The sequence below is a fragment of the Saimiri boliviensis genome, chromosome 5, assembly GCF_048565385.1.
Source record: "Saimiri boliviensis isolate mSaiBol1 chromosome 5, mSaiBol1.pri, whole genome shotgun sequence".
NCBI classification, from domain to species: Eukaryota; Metazoa; Chordata; class Mammalia; order Primates; family Cebidae; genus Saimiri; species Saimiri boliviensis.
The window spans coordinates 33,859,546-33,882,627 of NC_133453.1; the positions used below are offsets into that span (position 1 = coordinate 33,859,546).

The following is a 23,082-nucleotide window of genomic DNA, read 5'->3' on the forward strand; positions in this document are numbered from 1 at the left end:
CTTCCCTTGGAAACCAAAGTCACATTTTGCCAAAATGGAAATGAACTCAGGAAATAGAGTTTCAGAAGTTCTGCATTTGGCCAGCCTCCTTCCCCCATCACCAGGCCCTCAAGGACAGGTGTATTCTGGCCCTGAATCAGCTCCAAAGCATCTCAGTTTCTTCCCCCAGGATCTGGCAGTTCGAAAGATGTTGGTTGCCAGGCAGAATTCATCAGATTCATTTCCCAGATGCTATCGCTTCTGATGCCGAAAGAAAAATAGGTTGCCCAGCAATTGAGGTTGGAAAGGACAGGTGTAGCTGAGAAACACACAGTGTGGCACAGAAAACAATAATGGATTATTTTTGTTAAAATTCATGAGCATGTGTATCTGTATATTCCAGGGGTCCTCATATCCCTCAAACATAGTCTCTGGAGGTGCTAGTACTAACACCCCCAGTTAAAGTGCCCCCACAGCAGTGTTATAAATGATATTCGATCTGTCAGAATCAGTCACAGCTCCAACAGTTCTCAGCAAATGAATACAAGCGAGCCTGACCCTGCTTCCTGTTTTCCAACTAAAGCAAACCTAAGACCCGGGGGCCTCAAAGGCAAGAGTATTGTGCACCAGCTCCTACTGAAAAGGCTCTTTTCTGCCTGGTCTTTTTTCCCAGACATCCCAGGGAGCTGTCCTGCTCTTATTTGAAATTCAAACCAGAGGGAAGTCACCTCCACAAATACCAAGTGTCCGGCTTGCACTTCCATGATGAATCAGCACCACCTAGGGGCCATTGTCATTCATTTCTTGCCATATTCACTTATTGTCACAATAGAATTCCTTTTTAAGTATTGAAGCCGCACCCGCTACTGCCCCCTCACCACTGCCATCCACATAAGAAAAGTATAGAAGCTTCTCTACACACACTTTTCAAGACTCAGTTTCAGATCTGCTTTAGCTAGAAACCCTGGTCCACTAGCTTAGCACATAAGGATCACTGCTAAGGAGTGTGGTTCACATTTACAATACACCATGGGGACTTTGCTTTATTACTAGAAGAACTGCTATAAGCATCTACTATATGACAAGGTATAGTTATTTCTAATATATACAACTGTCCTTCAAATTGGGTATTAATGTGTCCACTTTACAGATGAAGAAATTAAGGCTTGAGAAGAGATTTATTCAGATCCCAAACCAGGGTTGACTTACTCTTTCACTGTAAAATGCTGTCTCTGATCTTACTGTGTGCAGAGGCTACGTGGCAGTGAGGCTGTTCACTTTAAGGATTCAAAAGCAGAACATTCAAATAAATCCTGTCATTCAGAGAAGTCACATTTAAGCCTATTCTGTCATGCCAATAGCTAATGCTCATAACAACTGAGTCTCTGCTATAGGAACTGCCTTCAGAGCTACCTGTGAGCTACACAACCTAATCTTATTACCTTAGAAGCATGTTTTATGTTTAAAAATATGGTATATACCATTGGAGGAGTGAAGGATGTGCCATCCCAAAATTTGCCAAATTGGTATGTTGATTATTTCAAAAGGAAAACACTGGAGAAATTCTAGTTTCAGAAAGGAAGAGCTAATCTGTCTCTTTCCATATGGAGCAAGAGATAAAGAATCCTCTGGGATGGATACTCTTCAGAGGCCCTGAGATTTATCCACACCAGCATGAGAAAGTAGCCCTTTTATCACTAGAGACTTGGGAGACTTGGAGGTTACAATGAATCCGAATAAACAAACTTACAAAAAAAAAAAATAACCTTTATCTTCCACTTGCTTTACACTCTCTCATATATCTCCTAGTGACTCCCCTAGAAAATTTTACTGTCCTAGCCAGATTTTCTTTCTCCTGTTGTTTCTTCTCAAATTTCTCGGTCTTTGTCTAAAAAAGTATAAGAACATCTTACTTTGGCCACTTTTTCAGACTTCACTGTCTCATGAAGATCACCATGTACATGCGAAACTAATAACACTTATATACTTTTCTCTTGTTAATCTGCCTGCTGTCAATTTTGGCTTCTAGATCCAGCTGACGAGCCCGCTAAGAGCTAACAGAAGCATTGGAGGTGATCTCTGGTTCCCCAATATCATGCTGTCAAGCAGCATAATCTCCCAGGTCCCTCCTCTGTAAATTTCAATTCAGTATCGCTGGGAAAGACCCAGTAGTTTGTGGTTTTGTCAAGTACATGCGACTGTAATCACCAGGAAGCTTGAGAAACACTGATGCAATGATACAAGCGTGAGCTCTGGGGTCAGAAGAACTTGGGTGCAGATCTGGCTCTGCCTTTTGTCTAGTTGTGCACCCCTAGGAAAGGCACTTAAAGCCCTGAATATCAGTTTCTTCATCTATAAAATGAATATTAGTAATTATTAATAACCTCCAAACAGGCATGTGGTGAAGACTGAATAATATAACGTGTGAAATGCTAGCACAGTGCTTGCCACACGGTAGGCACTTAATACACGGTCATTACTATTGTTAATCACCCATTCCGCTGAATGAATCTGCCCTATGTGACTTTTTGTTATTTCTAAAAATTAAATCCACAGTGAAAGGATATGAGGATACATAAAAATATGATCATAACACATATTATATTTCATTAAAAAGTAAGTAACTAAAGATCCTTAGGAGAAATGATAGATGACAGATAACTAGATAGATAAACTTTAGGATAAGAAAATGTTCTACAAATGAAAAACCAAACACTTAAAACACTTTAACACTCAGGAGATTAACAAGTGTCTAAAAATACACACACACACACACACACACACTCTCTCTCTCTCTCTCTCTCTTTCTCTCTCTCTCTCTCTCTGATACAAAAGGTGGAAACAACCCAAAAGTCCATCAGCAGATAAACAAAATGTGGTATATATATACAATAGAATATAATTCCAACTTTAAAAGGAAGGAAATTTTTTTTCTTTGAGACTTTGTCCCCAGGCTGAAGTGCAGTGGCATGATCGTGGCTCACTGCAGCTTCATTCTCCTGCGCTCATGTCTTTTTAATTTTCTGGTAGAGATGGAGGTCTTACGATGTTACCCAGGCTAGTCTTCATCTCCCCACCTCAAGTCATCCTTCCATCTTGGCCTCCCAAAGTGCCTAGGCGAAGGAACTACTGACATATGCCACAATATGGATGAACCAGAAAACATTACGCTAAGTGAAAGAAGCCAGTCAGTAAAGGACAATACTGAGCAATTCCACTCTGTAAGGTGTCTGGAGTAGTAAAATTCATAGAGACAGAAAGTAAATGGTGGTGGCCAGGTACTGGGAGAAAGGGGAAATAGGAGTTCTTGTTTAATGTGTACAGTGTTTCTGTTTTGCAAGTTGAAAAGATTCTGGAGATGGATGGTAGTGATTGTCACACAACAATGCGAATGTACTCACGGCCACTGAACTGTATACTTAAAAATGGTTAAGATGATAAAGATTATGTTGTATATTTTGTCACGATTTTTTAAAAAATTTAAGAAAATCACATTGATATCAAAATCACAGTTAAATATGAGTTTCAGAAATATCTCGTTTGGTTTGTGTTGCTAAAAAGAGCCCCATGTGAGTGACATACTTCTGAGGAAGTGTACAGAGTACGTCCTTTGGAAAAATGAGCGAGTAAGTTCACAAGTATTTTTGCATCTGCATTCTCAAAAAATGTAACTGCACTGCTTTGGTTGCCTGTTTTTCTTTCAAGCTATTCATTTACAAGATCACTCAAGAAATGTTACTGAGCTAAATAGGATGCTATGACTGGAAAACCTGTCTGCCTTAACCCCGGCCTGGGGGGTGCTTTGAAAAATGACTGCGGCTTATGGAGTACTCTAACGAAGTACTGACGGGTGTTATCATCCTCTCTTAAAGCACTGTGGTCTGTGCAGAGCTCTGCCCTGGGGTAGCTGGGTAAAGAGCAGGCGCATCCGAGGCTTGGCTTGTGGACTGGATGATGTGGAACCCCCATTACAACAGCCTGCACCAGAACAGGAGCAGTGGTCGTGGGGGGAATGTTATGTGAACCCAAGCTGGTGAACGGGGCTTTGCCCCTCTGTTTCATTAACCTTGAATTGATTTTCTTCAACACTAGGCTTTCTTCAGGACAAAGGCTGGGCATGGTGGTTCACACCTGTAATTCTAGCACTTTGGGAGGCTGAGGCAGGTGGATTGTCTGAGCTCAGGAGTTCAAGACCTGCCTGAGGAACACAGTGATACCCCATCTCTACTAAAAATACAAAAAATTAGCTGGGTGTGGCAGTGTGCACCTATAATCCCAGCTACTCGGGAGGCTGAGACAGGAGAATCACTTGAATGTGGGAGGCAGAGGTTGCAGTGAGCTGAGATTGCCCCACTGTACTCCAGCCTGGGCAACAGAGCAAGACTCTGTTTCAAAAAAAAAAAAAAGGTTTTCTTCATAGAAGGAGTATTTTTCTGATGAGTATAAGCAACATCTGAGCACTTCAAAGGTTCCCAAATAGAATAGCATTGGCTCTAATTTAACTTAAAAGTTATGACAAGATGAAAACTCTATTTATATATTTAATATATTTCATGTATTTCTTCTAGTATGCAATTTTTAAGCAAAAAGGAAGGAAAGAAGGAAGGGAGGAAGGGAGGAAGGCAGGGAGGGAGGGAGGAAGGGAGGGAGGGAGGGAAAGGAAAGTATTGCCTGAAATAATTGGGTGAAAGTTTGATGCTATCTTCTTCAGAATTATGAGGCCCCTGGTGTAGAGATTGCCTGAGAGGAGCCTGGGAGAGTTGTAGTAAAAGCATGGGGAAGTGTGGTAAAAACTGTGTGCAAGAACAAGTAGAAAATAAAGGCAGGTGGGTTGGCTTCTCCCTTCCTCTGCCTGGGAAGCTCTACTGCTGCCTAGAGAAACCTGCTCAGGGTGAGGTCACACGTAAAACCAGCCAGCAGTATACACAGGTGATCCTAGTGGGTCTTAGTAACGTTATATGTCTGTAACGCTGAGTGAAATTCTTTTCAATTTTTTTTTCTTTTTCTTTTTTGAGACAGGGTGTCACTCTGTTGCCCAGGTTGGAGTGCAGTGGCATAATCTTGGTCCACTGCAGCTTTGACCTCCTAGGCTCAAGCCACCTCCCCACCCCAGCTTTCTGAGTAGTTGGGACCACAAGTGCATGCCACCCCACCCAGCTAATTTTTGTATTTTTTGTAGAGGTGGGGTTTTGCCATGTTGCCAGACTGGTCTCGAATTCCTGGGTTCAAGCAATCCTCCTGCCTCGGCCTCTCAAAGTGCTGAGATTATAGGTGTGAGCCACTGTGCCCAGATCTGAGGGAAATTCTTAAAAAGCAAAATTCACAAACTTTTTTTTTTTTTTTTTTTTTTTTTGAGACGGAGTTTCGCTCTTGTTACCCAGGCTGGAGTGCAATGGCGCGATCTCGGCTCACCGCAACCTCCGTCTCCTGGGTTCAGGCAATTCTCCTGCCTCAGCCTCCTGAGTAGCTGGGATTACAGGCACACGCCACCATGCCCAGCTAATTTTTTGTATTTTTAGTAGAGACAGGGTTTCACCATGTTGACCAGGTTCGTCTCGATCTCTCGACCTCGTGATCCACCCGCCTCGGCCTCCCAAAGTGCTGGGATTACAGGCTTGAGCCACCGCGCCCGGCATTCACAAACTTTTAAATAAAATAATCCATTTTTTTTTTTACTCTATAACGTATTATGTGCAAATATTGTAGTATCAGGATTTACTTGCTGATAACAGAAACCACTGTAACCTAGCTTAGACACAATGTGCTTCTGTTAGTTTATGGCCGTGCACAGAAGGCTCCCACTTACAAGACGAACGGAAGGGCAGAAGGAGCAGCCTTTAGTCAGACTTCAGGAATGACTCTCAGGACACCATCACAGAATGGCTGTCCAGAAGAGATGCTACTATCTCTGCTTACAGCCTGGATGCTGGGAAATCAGACGATGCTGCCTAGTTGCTAGCTCCAAAGTCACATTACCTTAACTACAACCCTCACCAGCAAAGCGGATGCTCCTTGTCCTGCCACACCACACCTGGGGGCCTCTGCTGTTGCTATTCTAGAAAAATCCAAGTTCTGTTGGCTGTTTGTTGGCAGAAACATTATCTCCATCTCATTTGGCCTTCCCAGTTTCAAGTAGGTACATCTGCAAGGAGGAAACCAAGTCACATTTGGAATTCAAGCTGAGAGACTCCGCTTTTTTTGGACCCAGAGTGAGTCACAGCATACCTGTGTGCACAAATGGGTTACAAGTATGTTAAGAGATAGCCATCTTCTGTCTTCTGGGCAGCCACAGCCCTCCTGGTCAGCAAGCTCCACACCTAGGTCTCCCTAGAAGGTAGCCCAAACAGGGTAGTCTGATGGTCCACTCTCAGGCTCTATGAATAAAGAGTATGAGAGAGAGAGCTGATTTGAGAAATGCCAGCTCCTTGTAGGTACAGTTTCCAAGTAGATGCCCCAAATCTCTATCTTACAGAAGCTTCTATTTGCTTAGAGATGTCCAAGACAGTTGCAGGGTGACTACTCTCACAACGCGTAACGTTCTATAAATTGGAATGTCATTATTATTTGGAAATACGTGATATGAAAAGTTCAATTGTATTTGAGGTCCATTTGTATTATCACAAAAAATACCATCACATTTCATCAATGACAAGAAGAGTTGTTAAGCTATATATATATAAAATTTTTGATTTTTCAATGTTTTTTAAAAGTTCTAAACCGTTTCATCAGCTTTGTATAAAGGGAGCTTCTATTCAATGGTAACTACTGAGAATTCAGAGAACTGAATGAAATGTCTCAATCAAGAACTGACGTGGGCACAGTGCTTACACCTATAGTAAGTACTATCTACTTGGGGAGCTGAGGCAGAAGGATCCCTTGAGCACAGGAGTTGGAGGCCAGCCTGAGTAACATAGCAGGACCCCATCTTTAAAAAACTAAAGATTAAGATTTAAAAAAATAACAAAAATGAATTGCATGTAGCCAGTTAAAGAATACAATTTTATAACTTATATCTAAAGCAAGATCAAGCTTCTCATTAAGGATTCTGAAAAAAAATATTGGGGTATCTCACACAAAATTAGCATTTAATATCTTTCCTAAAACTTTTCCTATGTGTGCCATAGATCAGTGGTTTCTAGGAGACAGAGGAAAAACCAAAGACAGGAATCTTTTAGAGGTGATAGATATATTCATTACCTTGATTGTGGTTTCATAGCTGTGTGTCTTAAAACTGACCCAACTGTATACTTTAAATATATGCAGTTTACTGTATGTCAATTATACTATAATAAAGCTATTTTTAAAATTATGGGACAAGAAAACCCCACAAAGTACATTCTAGAAAGGTATTTACATTCTACCACCAGCTTATGCAAATGCTCACCTCATTGTCAGCACTGTAATTCTTAAAAAGAAAAAAAAATACTGCTAATTTGAAAGACAAAACGATCTCATCTGTTTGAATGTGCATGTCTTTACTAGTAGACTGAACCTTTTTTCATGTTGATCAGCTGTTTGCCCACTTTTCTTTCACTGTTGCAAAGCGATGAAGAATGCTAACACTAGAATGCTAGCAAAAGAGGGGTGCCTTTTTACCTGCCAGGTTAAGTAGTACAAACTGAAAATTACTACCCCAAAAGTGGTTTTAAGTATTCATAAATTTGTTAAATCCTTTGAATAGGAGTCCTAATCAGTCACTAGAAACTAATGCACATTTAACATTTAAAGAAAAAAAAAAAAACCTTAGTTTCTTTAATAACAGAATATTTTCATCTTGTTCTGAAGCTTATAAGGCTAAATCACTTGGCCAACTACACAAACCTAGAGGATGTCCAATCTGGAACCTGAACCTTCAGGGATCTTCTGGGACACAAGCTGAAGAGCCGAGAAGGATGAAATGATACAGAAATCAATGGCATACCTAAGACTTAGGGAAAGGAAAATTCTTTCAGCTTTACTTTCCTCATCCATAAAATGAGGGAACATTAAATAATCACTAAATTTCCTTTCAGCTCTAACCTCTTCTAAATGCAAGCTGGGTAAATTGATACAAACTGGCAGCTGTTGTCAGATTGCTACAGTTTTTGTATTTTCTTGTCAGCCCATGTCAGCTCACATTCAAACCCTAGCCCTCCCCTACTCTGTGTAGTCTTGGGCCAATAACCTATCCTGATTTTAGAGATAAGGAAATGAAGACCCAGAGAGAATCATAATAGCAGCTACACCTCAAAGGGCTAAGATCACGAAAAGACAGCACACAAATGAATACTTAGGAGTGCCCATCACATATTAAGATATCTAGCAATTCCAAGTCTGTGTGTGTACTTGGGGGTAGAAAAACACCGACTTGCATGGAACCCCTGCTATAAGTTCCACAAGAGACCATGCCTATTCATCACCATAGCCCCAGCAAATCAAATACCAGGTAGACAGGTATACTGAACAAAATAGTTGAACTTGGACAAATATTTGAACAAAGAATGAACAAAAATAATTGAAAAAATAGTCCTCAGATATGATTCACAATTCAGCTATATATTTAATTTAAAAGACTTCATGAATTGTGGGAGGGGCAAGGGGGAAAAAAGGAAGAGAAAGGAAGAACCCAAACACAGCAAGGCTTCAGGGTATTAGCAACTCACGGCCTGTCGGTGTTAAAAAATTTTGGACTCCTTGCCATCTACATATTACCTTATCTGTGATTCTCTTATAACCCATGAAACATCTATACCTGCAGTGCTTATTACAAATGCAAATGCCATCTTCACCCATTTTCAACAGGCCACCTCACTAATTCTTACACACTTGACAATGTTAGAACCTGGTCCAATTATTACCTGGCTAATGCTTGAAAATGATTTAAAGGCATAACTCCAAGTCTTAGAACAGCTTATAGCAGTATAAATATTCAGATTCCAAACACAAGGACTACCCACATCAACCTGCCTGTGACCCCTCCCAACTGAGAAATCAGTTTTTAATAGATCAAAGACGAAAAGGTGAAATGCACAGCTCACAAATTTCTCAACTATCTGGGCACCAGAGGGAATAGGTGTGGTTGGAAAAATAACCCTTCTGGAATTTTCTCAGCATATTTTAAAATGGCAGTAACACTTCTTCCATTCTTAAAATTAATTTTAATAGCGCACTAACATTTTTTTTTGTCTTAGCGAGCAGATAGGTTAATTCCATTGACAACTGGATAGTGGTCTTTATTAATTTTTACAAATGCATGTCTCCTAATACAAAAAGGTTGATTTTCATTTTATTATGTGCTTTGCAAATTTACAGCAGCAGCAGGAAGAACTTCTACTGAATAGATTTTGGTCTTCAAAAATGTGACTGCATCTTCCTTCTCTAGTTTGTCCATCTCCCAGTTATTGACCTTACCAAAGAAAGAGGAATATAATCAGTTTGTGAGACGATGATAACATTAAGTGCTAGTTTAGAGATCCAAACACAATAAAGTAACATGAGGACAATAGCTTTTTGAAAGCAAATGTTACCTTAGAACTACTTACATTTTAAAGACACAACACTACATGTTAGGGTTGAAGAAAGCTCAGTGAAAATTATAAAAATTTTAAAGGTCCTCTAAATGGTGCAAAAAGTACCTTCTTGAGAAAAACCTTCCTTAGAATATATATAATCAGTAATATAAAAAACAAAGTCTTAAATAGTAGCCCACCAAGAAAAAGGGGTCATCTTAATCTCAATAGTCCATACGTAATCCATTTCTAAATACTAAAGCATAATAATAGAAGATTTGGAACGTTTACATCTTACATTATGTGCAGAACCAAATTAGTGGCATCAAGATAGATCCCACAGCAACATATATATAAACGTATTTGTAAGGTTTCTGCTACCTAGAAACACCTGAGGAGGCTATTCAAGAGACGCTGTGGTGCACAAAAGCACATTGAAGCACAAGAGAAAAGAGGAAGACCCATCCTCTTAAAACCACTCAGCCTTTTTGGCAACAAACATCCTATAACAGCTTCACACAGGCCATGAAAACAAAGCTTTAACATCTTTCCTTTCCTCGTTCAAGATAATCTGGAAATTAAACATGGTTTCGTGCATCTTAAATACAAAAATATATTATTTGTATTCTTCCTCTTAGCAAAAAATGATTAAAGTGGACCTAAACAACATTTGTAAAAGCTCTAGTAAGTGACAGTAATCAGCTGAGCAGAACCCAAATCGTGTACTAGCAATGTTCAAAGAAAACAGTAACCAGAGCACTTATTCCAGTAATGCTGACAGTTCCTCTAGGCCTAGTAACCAGTCTCAACCACAAGATCCCTGGCAGCTGGTAGAATGTACATCAGTAATAAAGAATATTTCATTTGTATTTTTTCTTACCAAGATCACACGAAACCCCATTGCATTCAAATGCCGCATTTTCATGGCAAGGAATCCTCTGGGATGGCTTGAACCCAAACAATAAGCAGATTTAGGAACACACAGCACAGCTACTCTGAAAACAAAGATATGCAAAACAAGAACAGTTACTGATATTACAATTGACAGTCTCGCTGCATCCCTGTTCTCCGGAGATGTCCAAGTTGAGCTGTCCACTGACCACAGTCCTCAATATTCCTGTCTTAGTCCCTCACTTCTTCTACTCAGCCTCTGCAGATAAGTCCACTATACTAGGCTACTTTATAAACCAAAAATACACAACACTGTACACAGTTACCTCTCAGTTCCCTTTAAGGATGGCTACATTTTTTAAGAGGAAAATTTTCAGATATGAGAGCACTAATTTTAAGGGTTTTCTGTGCAGTGCTGATTTCTGATTTGAGTGTAATTATTTATTCTAACAGTAGAAGTAATGATATAAATAATACCAAGTAGTGAATGCTCCTCTTGAATATATTATCTCCCAGAGAAAGTACCATTTAAAACACAGAACCAGGAGTTGAAGTAGAAGGAAGAAAACGCCAAGAGAAAGGCAAGGCAAGACTGTTAAAAAGATAAAACCAGTAAATATTGCAAAAATGTGGAAGGCGTAATTTGTGTTTTCACTGTTTCTGGCACTTTGGAAATACTAAGTTCACTAGGAGAAAAAAATAAAAAAACCAGACATTTATATCCTTACTGCCTTCTATACTCTGGCTAAGATAAATTTTATATTTTTAAAGGTATGCTCAGATTCTTCACATCTCATGACTTTATACTGAGAACAACTATGTTATTTTATTATGTCAGAATAATGGAGTACCTGAAAAAGAATGATGATCATTGGATAGGGTCAGAGAGAAAGCCTTTTCTGAGGGGAGATGGGTAACATTGATAGTAAAGACAGCAGTTGAAAAGATGGCCAAGAAAAAAGCTAGATGCATTCAGAAAGAGGTGAAAGTCACAGAACTGTGTGAATGAAGAGGGATGGGCAGGTAAGAGTGTGGATGCCTACAGATTTTTTTCCTGTATCTTTCTATCATATTTATGTGTGTTTGTATGTGTGTGTCTAGTGGAGTAACAGGAGATATAAGTTCCTTGGGGTCAGGATCCATGTAGCAGAGCCTTTCCATAAAGGCTAACTGGCCCATGGCTGTGTGCAATGATGGCATGATCTTATGCATCTACTGAAGAGGCAGAGGCAGAATGTTCTCTCATGGTATAGCATCATATTTCTACCCAGAGACACTCTATTTGTAATGTGTGAGCCAAGGAAACAACTTATGATTAGCTTCAATGGGCTCTGACCCATACAAACAGAGTTTAATTTAAAAAACTAACCATGGTTTCTCTACCTCTGGAAAAGTCTTGGTGATAGAGCAAAATAGTTACTGAGCATTTGATTTTTGTAGAAGCCTCGAGTCTTTATTCGTTATGATCACTATTATAGTATCTTGTCCAAAGTTTACACTGAACTGATAGTTTCAATTATATTGTTTTATTAAACTGTAGCTTCAAAACCTAATTTTAAAAAAATATTTCACTAAATGGCCCAACTGTAGTCCGCTGTATTCGACCACAATGCCCACGTTTACATCTAAGGAGTACACTGATGGATGAGAAGTCTCTTGCTGTGCTGCAGGCTCCATACAAATATCAAGTCTTAGCTTTACTACTGCTGTTTAATACGAAGCCTTTTAGAATTAGAATTTAAATTCAGAAAGCCCAGCAAATGAAATATATGTAAGCAACCTTTGAATATCTGTAACAGAAGTTGTATCCACATCAGAAGGTGAAAGCACTTGATTCCTGTTAGTGTCCATTCTGATTTCAAAATCTGAAAGGAAAGAATTCATATTAATTTTTCAAACATTGCTCCAAATAAATGACTTGCTTTTTCTTTTCTTTTCTTTCTTTTTTTTTTTTGAGATGGGGTATCACTCTGTCATTGAGGCTGGAGTATAGTAGTGAGATCTTGGCTCACTGCAGAAATTTCCCAGGTTAAAACGATCCTCCCACCCCAGCCTCCTGAGTAGCTGGGACTACAGACACACACCATCACACCCACTTGATTTTTGTATTTTTTTTTGTAGAGATAGGGTTTTGCCATGTTGGCCAGGCTGGTCTCGAACTCCTGAGCTCCAGTGATCCACCTGCCTTAGCCTCCTCACACATGCTGGGATTACAGGTGTGTGCCACCACACCCAGCCCCAAGTGATTTTCTGTTTTAAAATGTTTAATAGTACTATGAATAGTGATAATAGCAGTAGCTAAAATACACTGAGTGCTAACTATGTGTCAGATACTAGAGATTTTAGACACATAAAAATGTGTAGAATTTAATTTATTGGTTATGAGGCAAGAATCAGGCCAATTTCAGAGTCAATGCTGCACTACACTGAACTGCTGCCACAAACACCTAATGTTTTAGTCAGAAAAAAGGGAAATAAATACAATAAAATGAAGAGAAATCATATAATGTCCCATACCAATATGATAATTGGGTGGCAAGTACACATTTTTTGAGAAGTGTCCTTCACCTCCCAGAAGGCTGCTCAGCACTTCTGTCACCTTTGCGTTTGGAAGTGATGGTGGCTCCTGTGGAAGCTGTGGGAGTGACAAGTCTATGTCCTTGTGATAAACAATATCATCAAGTTTTAGACAAGTATCCAATATATGCAGCTTGTGGACATTCTTCCCTGTGTCATCTAAAATAGGGAGAAAATATATCATTAAGAAGAAACAAATGCAACATTAAAAAACTATATTAATATATATTTAGTAACCTATATAAAATAATAAATATATATATAAATACACCTGTATTTCTAATTATCTCTTTCTTATCACAAGGACTTTCTCTGTGTCTCCCTGCTTTCCACAGTGTCTAAATCAAAGCCCTTTAGTTGATAATGTTTTGAGGCTTCAGAGGTCATTTAGTCTAAACTTCTCATTTTCTAGATAAGGAAATGCCTAGGAATGTTAAAAAGCCTCATGATTAAGGCAAAGTTGGAACTAGAATCCACATTTTCTGGCTTCAAGGCTGTTTCTCCAGTATTATACTTTGCCTGAAAAATTAGCATGTGATAGTGACTGATTCCTCACAACTCAACTCTGGGATTTTATAACATTGTTTTTTAAAAGAAATTTTGAACTACTCTATTCTATAGACACATCATCAAATTTTGTACATCTACCTGGGTATTGCTTTGCATTGTTTAATATTAAAGACTAAAAGACAACAGTTAATTTGGTTCCAAGAGTAAATGAACTAATCAGTTTGGTGGCTATTTGGTTGCCTGATCTAACAGATGTGCCCTGATCACAGGCGAGGAGTGAGTGACCAAGTGTTTACAGCTGCAAAAGTTGACTTAGGTTGGCTTCAAATGTGGTAAGTAAGGATTAGGAATTACAAACAGCTCTGATCAAAGCATGAATAACAACCTGAACATTTAGCCTTCATATAGATGGATACAGTGTACATAAAAGGAATAATAATGATGCATTCCTTTTTTTCAACATGTAGGCTTGTCATTAAAAGGTCCATAGGTTTGCTGCTTTGAAAGACTATCCTTTGACTTCACCATTATCAGCTTTTTCCACAGTAACACCTATTCTGCAAATTTCAACTAACGCTGCTCCAACTAAGACCCCATTCAGACTCATGTGGTAGCTTGTCAGTGCCTTATTTTGGTCACAATTGTGCAGTGATGTCCTACCTGATGTCAGTAGCTCACTGATGACGTTTTTTTGGAGAAGACGATCAACAGGAGCCAGAGGAAAGTAATTCATTAAGCAAAATGAATACACTGCATCCAGTAAGTTTTTAGAAGAAATACAGTGAAGATAACCAGTCAGAGCACTAGCCATAACTTCTAGGAACTGTCTGTGGAACAAATAAAAGTCAATTTCCCAATATATATAGAAGGCCATTATCTTCAAGGATTCCAAAGAAAAAAGAAAATCAAGCTTGCAAATAAATGTCCACACATTGTTCTGGACAGTGTGTTATCTCATAATAAGTGTAGGCATTCAATAAATGTTAGCTATTGCTACATGTCTTGCATGGGACAAACATTTTATAGACTATAACTCATTTAACTCACACTAAAAAACTCTATGAGGTATTACTATTATTCTCTTCATTTTTTAAAAAATGAGTAAATGGCTTAGAGAAATTGAGTAACTTGTCTAAGAACATACAGACAAGGAAATAGCAAAGATCATATTAGAACACAAGTTGTCAGGCTCCAGACCTTTTAATAATTATGCTAAATTTTCTATAACGCCTGGACCACCATGATAGTTTTATAACGAATTAAAATTATCCAGCTATCAACACTACGGGTTAAAAGAACTGCAAGCCTAATTCTACCACTCTGAGCTAATGTTACACAGTGTAACAATGTGGTTAAGTACAAATGAAGACAGAAATGATCAAAAGCAGGTGCAGTCACTTGCCCAGAGTGACACTGCTAATGAAGGATAGATATCCTTTGAACACACATCAATCTGACTCTCAGGGCATATGATACATGTGGTTATATAAGCAAAGAAATACATGCAAAGTATGGTGATCTCACAGAGGAAAGAAAATAAACAGAAGCTTTCGGGAGAAGGAGAATTCACATGAGTAGGAAACGTGGAATAGAAGAAGATCATTTGAACAGAGCCCTGAAAGTGCATGCTACTTGCCTGATAGTGAATAACTAGTCAGATGAAGGTAAAGAGGAGTGATTCTTAACAGTTGAGGCAAATATGCTTGGATGCAAGCCCTTATTAACAATGAGCCTGAAATGAATGGAGAGGTCCATGGGTAGAAGCAGAGGGTTGGGGAGGATGAGGGGCTGTGATAAGGCCAGGAAAACTATAGGAATTATGATGAAATGGGAGGAATGTAATGGATCATACAGACAACAGCAAGGCACCACTTCTGAAACCAGTAACTGCTTTTGAAACATGCAGTCGGACGCGGGGGCAGGGGGTGCTGTGGATAAGGAAGTTGGGAGCTTGGGTAGTGATCCCCTCTCTGGTCTTCTTTGGACCCACTCCTCACCATGTAACTCATGCTTCAACAACCCAAAATGTGTGCTTTCCCTACACATGCTCTGCTATTTTTTTCTTCCGGGCCTTGCATACAGAGGGCCTTTCACTTGGAATGTTCTTTCCTGCTAATCTTTCCATGGTAAACCCCCATCTCTCCATCTTTTAAGATCAGCTCAGACACCATCTCCTCTAGGCAATAGTGCCTGATATCCCCTGACCCTCCTCTTCACCAGGCTAGCATCCTGACATATCCCTCCTCTATTTCCAAATATCCTAGATGATATGGTTTGGCTGTGTCCCCACCCAAATCTAATCTTGAATCTCACTTTATTATCTTGAATTATAGCTCTCATAATTCCTTTGTGTTGTGGGAGGGACCCAGTGGGAGATAACTGAATCATGGGGGTGGTTCCCCCATACTCTTCTTGTGGTAGTGAATAGGTCTCACGAGATCTGATGGTTTATGAAGGAAACCCCTTCTCTTGGCTCTCACTCGTCTTTTGTCCGCTGCCCTGCGAGAAGTGCCTTTCACCTTCCGCCATGATTGTGGGGCCTCCCCAGTCACATGGAACTGTGAGTCCATTAAACTGCTTTCTTTTGTAAATTGCCCAGTTTCAGGTATGTCTTTATCAGCTGTGTGAAAATGAACTAATACACTATATCACTTGAATTTTCATGCTATATTTAATGACCAATTTATGTATCTACCTTATCCATTACACAGAATCCTCGGCAAAAAGGACTATCTTATTCATCTTTCTCCTAAGTGTCCAGGTGCTTGGTAAATGGTGACTAAATGAACAAATCAACTTAGATGACGAAGACAGAAGGAGGAACTTGTCATTGAAAAAGGATGAGTCAAGAAAAATGAGCTGACTTCCAGAATTACTGAACTTGAGACACTTCTGGGAGGTACAGAGACTATATGCAACCCACAGAGACTCTACTCTGGAGTTCTGGAGCACACTAATGACCACAGATGCAAATGTGGGATTATCCACAAGGGGTAAATATAGGTCAAAGAGAGAAGAAACCAAAGGACCAAAGTGACAGAGTACAAATGTTAAATGTTTCTTCCTTGGGTTTCAAACCCAGCAAGATACTCTGGATTTAACATACCCTCTCCCCAATGAGCCATCATAAATGAAATAGTGATTAACGTATAACATGTGGATATACAATATGCTAAACCAGATTTCCTACCACTCTCCTATCTAATGCATCTCTTCTAGTCAACTCTCTTCCCAAATACTTTGAGTTATTCAGCTTCCAAAGCCTTTGCCACTCCGGCCTAGGTAGTCATCTTCCTTTCTCCTTCCTCCATAAAGCACTTACTTGGTGCCTATCATGCCTTGCCTTCCTCTGGATATACAAAAGTTGTTTTCATAAATGGTCTAGGAAGAACAGGGAATACAAACCTTTCTGTAGTCCTCAAAACACCAAATTTAGGCAACTGTACATTCATGGGCATTCAGGAAATGGTGACTAATCTTACTATATCTGCCATATTGCCCCTATTTCTCCTTTGGAGAAATGTTAGGTGTGAAGCTTAGAATTAGATAAGGGTTTCTCAATCTCAACACTACTGACATCTGGGGCTGGATAATTCCTTATTGTGAGGGGCTATCTCATGCATAGTACAAGAGGATGTTAGATAGAGGATGTTAGCAGCACCTCTGGCCTCTATCCACTAGAGGCCAGTAGCACACAGCCCCGTCCTGTTGTGGCAACTAAAAACCGTCTCCATACATTGCCAAATGTCCCCTGGGAGGCAAAAAATCATCCCTGTTTGAGAACCACTAGGCTAAATGAAAGCAGAAGACAGACAAAAAGACAACATTCAGGATTCTCCTCCTGTACTAAATCTACTACTGCCATTTTATTAACTGTCTCAACCTTTGTTACCTTTGTTATCTCCCTTCTATTTCCAACATATTAATTTTGTTGGAACAAGTTATCACTCAGGCTGCCTAGACTCACCTGAAAAACTCTTACCCACCCAGCGCTTATCCTCTCAATCCCACTGGGGCGGTTTCTGGAGTTTTAATTGCCACTTAGCTTGATATTATTTATCTAGAAAGTGCAGGACATCGATGGGAGCCAGCCTCTGCCAGGGGAGTAAAGGAAGGTTGAATTTGGGGGATATTTTTCAACCTTATTGAATGTCTACTCTTTGTCAGGTCCTGTACTAAGTTCAGGAAAACAGGAAGCTGGGTCTGACTCTGAAGAGCTTACCAACTGAGGAGCAGAGACAGACTTATTGACACAACAAATGACACAACTTCTCAAGTCTTACACAGTCTCTGGTGAAGCCTTGACAAGGCGGTAGTCAAGAAACCTGATGTGGACAATTAGGGAAGACACAGGAAATGTAGTATGAGCTGAATCTGTCCATTCAGTGGACAGTACAGTGGGAAGCTGCTTTTCAGTTGGCCTAACACCACATCGTTGATTAACTGCCCTTAAGGGATGGGCATTTGACTCAAACTCAGTCCATCAGATGTTCTCTTTTAGAAATCTAAATCTGGAGAAAAAAAGCTAAAAGGATATAGAGCAGCTGGAGTCAAGCCATTTGATGGCAAACAGATGGCCTGTGCACCTTGCCACTGAAACACTCAGAACTGCCCTAGTTTGATTCCCCAAGGCTTCTGTGACCTACGCTCTAATTTTTTTTTTAAATTAAAAAATTACTGTGTGCTGGGCATTGTTTTAAGAACTTAATGTAGATTAACTCATTTAATCCTAATAACAACCCAATGAGACTGGACATAGTTCATCTCCATTTTAATAAGTGAATAAACTGAGGCACAGATAAGTAACTTGCCAAAAGTCAAGTAGCTAATAAACGGCAATGCCGAAACTCAAACCTAAGCAAGCTAGCTCTAGAGTCCACACTTTTAATCACTCTTTTAACAAATGGCATTTTATATGCTTTTCTGGTTTTTAATGAACCTTGACTGATCCAAAGAATAAGAGAAGATGTTCTGGGTAGAAAGCAAAGGTATGAAATAAGCTGGCACATTTGAGAAATTGCTGTATTTAATAGTAGAAATGCATGGCTATGGTTAAAATGAAAAGAACAGAAAGCAGTAGCTTGAGACCAAATGAATAATTAAGGTCAAAACAGAACTAGAAGAAGGTCCAGCTCTCACAGCTTCTCAGAAACACTGATTTAACAAAGACATATAGACCAAAATATCTTTATGAAATGTCCAGAAACCAGTTAAGAGATTATCATACTCCAGACAAGAATAAAACCAAAAAGACTGAACTGAAACAGGTAAGAACATTTTACCCAGGTCGACCCCTCCCCAAAGCTGGCACAGCTCAGCACCAAGAGAGATCACCTTGACCTAGGACTTCTCCCTTAGAGGAAGAGAGTAGAGTGTGCATCCAACATATCACTTTTCGATGTGCTCCCTGAGTGACCCATTTCTGTCTCAACTCACAAGGAATACTAACAAAACCAGGAGGGTTCCGATGCCTGAGGGCAGTTAAGAACAAAAGAAAAGGAGTGGACAGCTTCCTGCACTCAGCACAACTCTCAGAGATTTGAGAGAAAATAAAGAACCTGAGGATTCAGCCTCAGGAGGAAATGAGAGGAGTGGAACATATCTTCAACATCCCAGCCTTTTGGTGAGCTGTCCAAGGAGCTGGTTTCTGTCTCACCTTACAAGGAGAGCTGATGAAACCAGCATAGTTTGAATGTCCAGGAGCAGTTAAGAAGAAAGGAAAAAGGGGTCAGTGGCTTGCAGCAGACTTCACAACTCAAGGCTTCTCTAAGGCAAAGGAGGGAAAGAAGTGGAGCATGCCTCCTTTGTACTTGCCTGTAGTACAGTAGTCAGACACCAGAGGGAGCAAGATATTCCCTGAGCCTTAAAAAAAAAAAAAAAGAAAAGAAAAGAAAAGAAAAAGAAAACAGTAAATCCCTCTGCTTAGAAATCCATCAACACATTCATAGGAAAAGTTTCAGAGCCCTCCAAAATCTCCAGCTAGGCTGATGAGGGTCTCTCCCTGTCAAATCCAGTCTGTAAAAACAGGGAGAGGAAGCTGTTTCTTCAAATGTGCAGAAACCAGTGCAAAGCTACAAGGAAGAAAAAGAATCAGGGAAATGTTACACAAAGTACCCAAATAAATGTCCAGTAACCAACATTAAAGAGAGGAAGATCTATGAACTGCCCAACAACGAATCAAAAATAATTGTCTTATAAGAACACAGAAAAGTAAATGAAATTAGGAAAAAGACATATAAACAAAATGACAACAACAACAAAGAAATAATAAACTATAGAAAGAAATAAAAAGCATTCTGGACCTAAAGAATATAACTGAACTGAAAAATTCACTAGAGGGCCATAGCAGCATACTTGAGTAAGCAAAAGAGAATGAGAGAACTTGACGCAGGTCATGTGAAATTATCCAGTCAGAAAAGAAGAAAGAAAGAAAGAAGAGTAAGAAAGCCAAAGAGACTTATGGGACACCAACAAGCAAGCCAATATGCACACTATGGTGTCTCAGAAGAAGAGAAAGAGGAGATGAAAGCTTATTTAAGGAAATAGTGGCTGAAAAATTCACAAATCTAGGAAGAGTAATGGACATCCAGATTCATAAAGCTCAAAGGACCCCAAATAAGATTAATCCAAAGAAATATACATCAAAACACACTGTAATCAAACTGTTAAAATTCAAAAACAAAAAGAACTTTAAAAGCAACTCAATTCTCCTACAAGGGAGAATAGCAACTCTCCCTGTAGAAGGGAGAGTTATACAAGGGAGTCCCCATCAGACTAGCAGTGACCTTCTTAGCAGAAACCTTGCAGGCTAGAGAAGGCACTGGAATAATGTATTCAAAGTGCCAAAAGAAAACTTGCCAACCAATAATCCTGTACTTGGCAAAACCGTCCTTGAAAAATATAGGTGATCAAGACTCTCAAATGAAAGCTAAGGAAAATTGTCATTAGCCTTTTCTTACACTAAATGCTAAAGACAGGTTAAATGAAAAAACACAAAACATCAATGTGAAAACACAGGGAAGTATATAACTCACTAGTAAAGATAAATATGTAAACAAATATAGAATACTGTAATGATGGTGTGCTTTAGTATAAATGTTAAAAAAACCAAACTATTAAGGATAACTGTAACTATAAAAATTTGCTAATGGATATACAATAGAAAAAGATACATACTGTCACATCAATAACCCAGTATGGGGAGACAAATGTATTGTTTTTGTAAGCAATGGAAGGTAAGTTGTTTTCAGCTTAAAACAGACTGTTATAACAATAAGATAGTTTATGTAAGACCCACGGTAACCACAAATGAAATATCTTTAGAGACAACACAAAAGAGAAAGGAACTGAAACATGTCACAAAAGAATCAACAAGTCACAAAGGAAGAGAGCAAGAAAGAAAAAGAAGAACTGTAAGACAGAAAAAAACAAAACGGCAATAGGAAGTCCTTCTCTATCAATAATTACTCTAAACATTAAGTGGATTAAACTTCCTGATATGGTTTGACTCTGTGTCCCCACCCAAATCTCATCTCAAATTGTAATCCCCTTGCATTGAGGGAGAGGGGAGGTGATTGGCTCATGGGGGGCAGTATCCCCCACGCTGTTCTCATAATAGTGAGAGTGCTCTCACGAGAGCTGATGGGTCTAAGTATGGCACTTCCTTGCACCTTCTCTTGCTATCTCCTGTCACCTTATGAAAGTGACTGCTTCCCCTTTGCCTTCTGTCATGATTATAAGTCTCTTGAGGCCTCCCCAGTCATGTGGAACTGTTAGTCAATTAAACTATTTTTTTTTTCTCAGATGGAGTTTCGCTCTTGTTGCCCAGGCTGGAGTGCAATGGTGCAACCTTGGCTCACCGCAACCTCCACCTCCCATGTTCAAGCAATTCTCCTGCCTCAGCCTTCTGAATAGCTGGGATTACAGGCATGCACCATCACCCCTGGCTAATTTTGTATTTTTAGTAGAGACAGGGTTTCTCCATGTTGATCAGGCTGTGTTGAACTCCAACCTCAGGTGATCTGCCCACCTTGGCCTCCCAAAGTGATAGGATTACAGGCATGAGGCACCACACTTGGCCAAACCTCTTTTTTTTATAAATTACCTAGGCTTAGGAAGTATAGCAGTGTGCGAATGGAATAATACATTCCCCAGTTAAAAGACACAAAATAGCTGAATGGGTTTTTAAAAAGACCAAACTATAACCTGTCTACAAGATACTCACTTTAGATTGAATGATATGTATACTTTGATAGTGAAGAAATGGATAAAGATATTCCATGCAAATGGTAACTAAAAGAGAGCAGAGGTAGCCATACTTATATCAGACAAAATATACTTTCACATGCACAGTTCATGGTAGGGTTCGGGCTCCTATAAGAATCTAATGCTACAGCTGATCTGAGAGACAGGAGGCAGAGCTCCAGCAGTAATGTTCGTCCGCCACTCATCTGCTTCTGTGTGGCCCAGTTCCTAACAGGCCACAGACCAGTACCAGTCTGTGGCTTGGGGGCTGGGGATCCCTGCTACAGATGAAATTAATATAACAGACATATACAGAATATTCCAGTCAACAGCACCAGATCACACATTTTCCTCAAGTGCACACAGATCATTCTCAAGGACAGACTATATGTTAAGTCACAAAACAAGTCACAACAGATTTAAGAAAACTGAACTCAGACCAAGTACCCTTCACAATGGAATAAGAAATCAACAGAGGAAAAACTAGAAAATTCACAAATATGTGGAAATTAATACACTCTTGAACAACCAATCAGCTAAAGAAGAACTCAAAAGGGAAATTATGGGATGCAGAAAAAGCAGTACTAACAAGGAAACTTAAAGCAATAAATACCTATCTTAAAAAGAAGAAAGATATCAAATAATAAACCTAAATTTACACCTCCAATAACTGAAATAAGACAAACTAAGTCCAAAGTTAGCAGAAGGAAGGAAATAAAAAGATTAGAACAGAAATAAATAAAATAGACAATGAAAAGTAGAAAACAACTAACAAACCTAAGACTTGGTTTTATGAAAAATGAACAAAACTGACAAATCTTTGGCTTGACTGACAAAGAAAAAAAGAAAGAAGACTCAAATAAATAAGAGACAAACAAGAAAACATTATAACTAGAAATAAAAACCAATGCCATAGAAATAAAAAAGAATCATAAGAAACATTATGAACAACTGTATGCCAATAAATTGGATAATCAAAAATGAATAAATTCCTAGAAAAATATAACCTACCAAGACTGAATCATGAAATAGAAAATCTAAACAAACCAATAAGGAGTAAGGAAATTTAATCAGTAATCAAAAACTTCCCAACAATGAAAAAGGCCAGGACCAGACAGCTGCACTGCTGAATTCTACCAAACATTGTGAGAAGAATTAATAGTCCTTCTATTGTGCTTAAATTTTCCAAACACCTGAAGACAGAGAACTCATTTTTTGAGGCCAGCGTTACCCTAATACCAAAGCCAGACACACACATTATGACATAAGAAAGCTATAGGCCGGGCCGGGCACAGTGGCTCATGCCTGTAATCCCAGCACTTTGGGAGGCCGAGGCAGGTGGATCACAAGGTCAAGAGATTGAGACCATCCTGGTCAACATGGTGAAACCCCG

General features: G+C 39.3%; 1 protein-coding gene across 2 annotated transcripts in view; it reads right to left on the reverse strand.

Annotated features, from left to right (window-relative positions):
* Nucleotides 1-8,493: 8,493 nt before the first annotated feature.
* Nucleotides 8,494-23,082, reverse strand: part of FASTKD2 (FAST kinase domains 2) — a 31,749-nt gene continuing 17,160 nt past the window's right edge. For both annotated transcript variants that reach the window (XM_003925615.4, XM_039469928.2), the window contains 5 exons: nt 14,106-14,272; nt 12,876-13,094; nt 12,139-12,223; nt 10,348-10,462; nt 8,494-9,364 (listed from right to left, as the gene is read on the reverse strand). In XM_003925615.4, the coding sequence (XP_003925664.2) occupies nt 9,248-9,364; nt 10,348-10,462; nt 12,139-12,223; nt 12,876-13,094; nt 14,106-14,272 (703 nt within the window). In that variant the 3' untranslated portion in view covers nt 8,494-9,247. The remainder of the gene's footprint in view (nt 9,365-10,347; nt 10,463-12,138; nt 12,224-12,875; nt 13,095-14,105; nt 14,273-23,082) is intronic.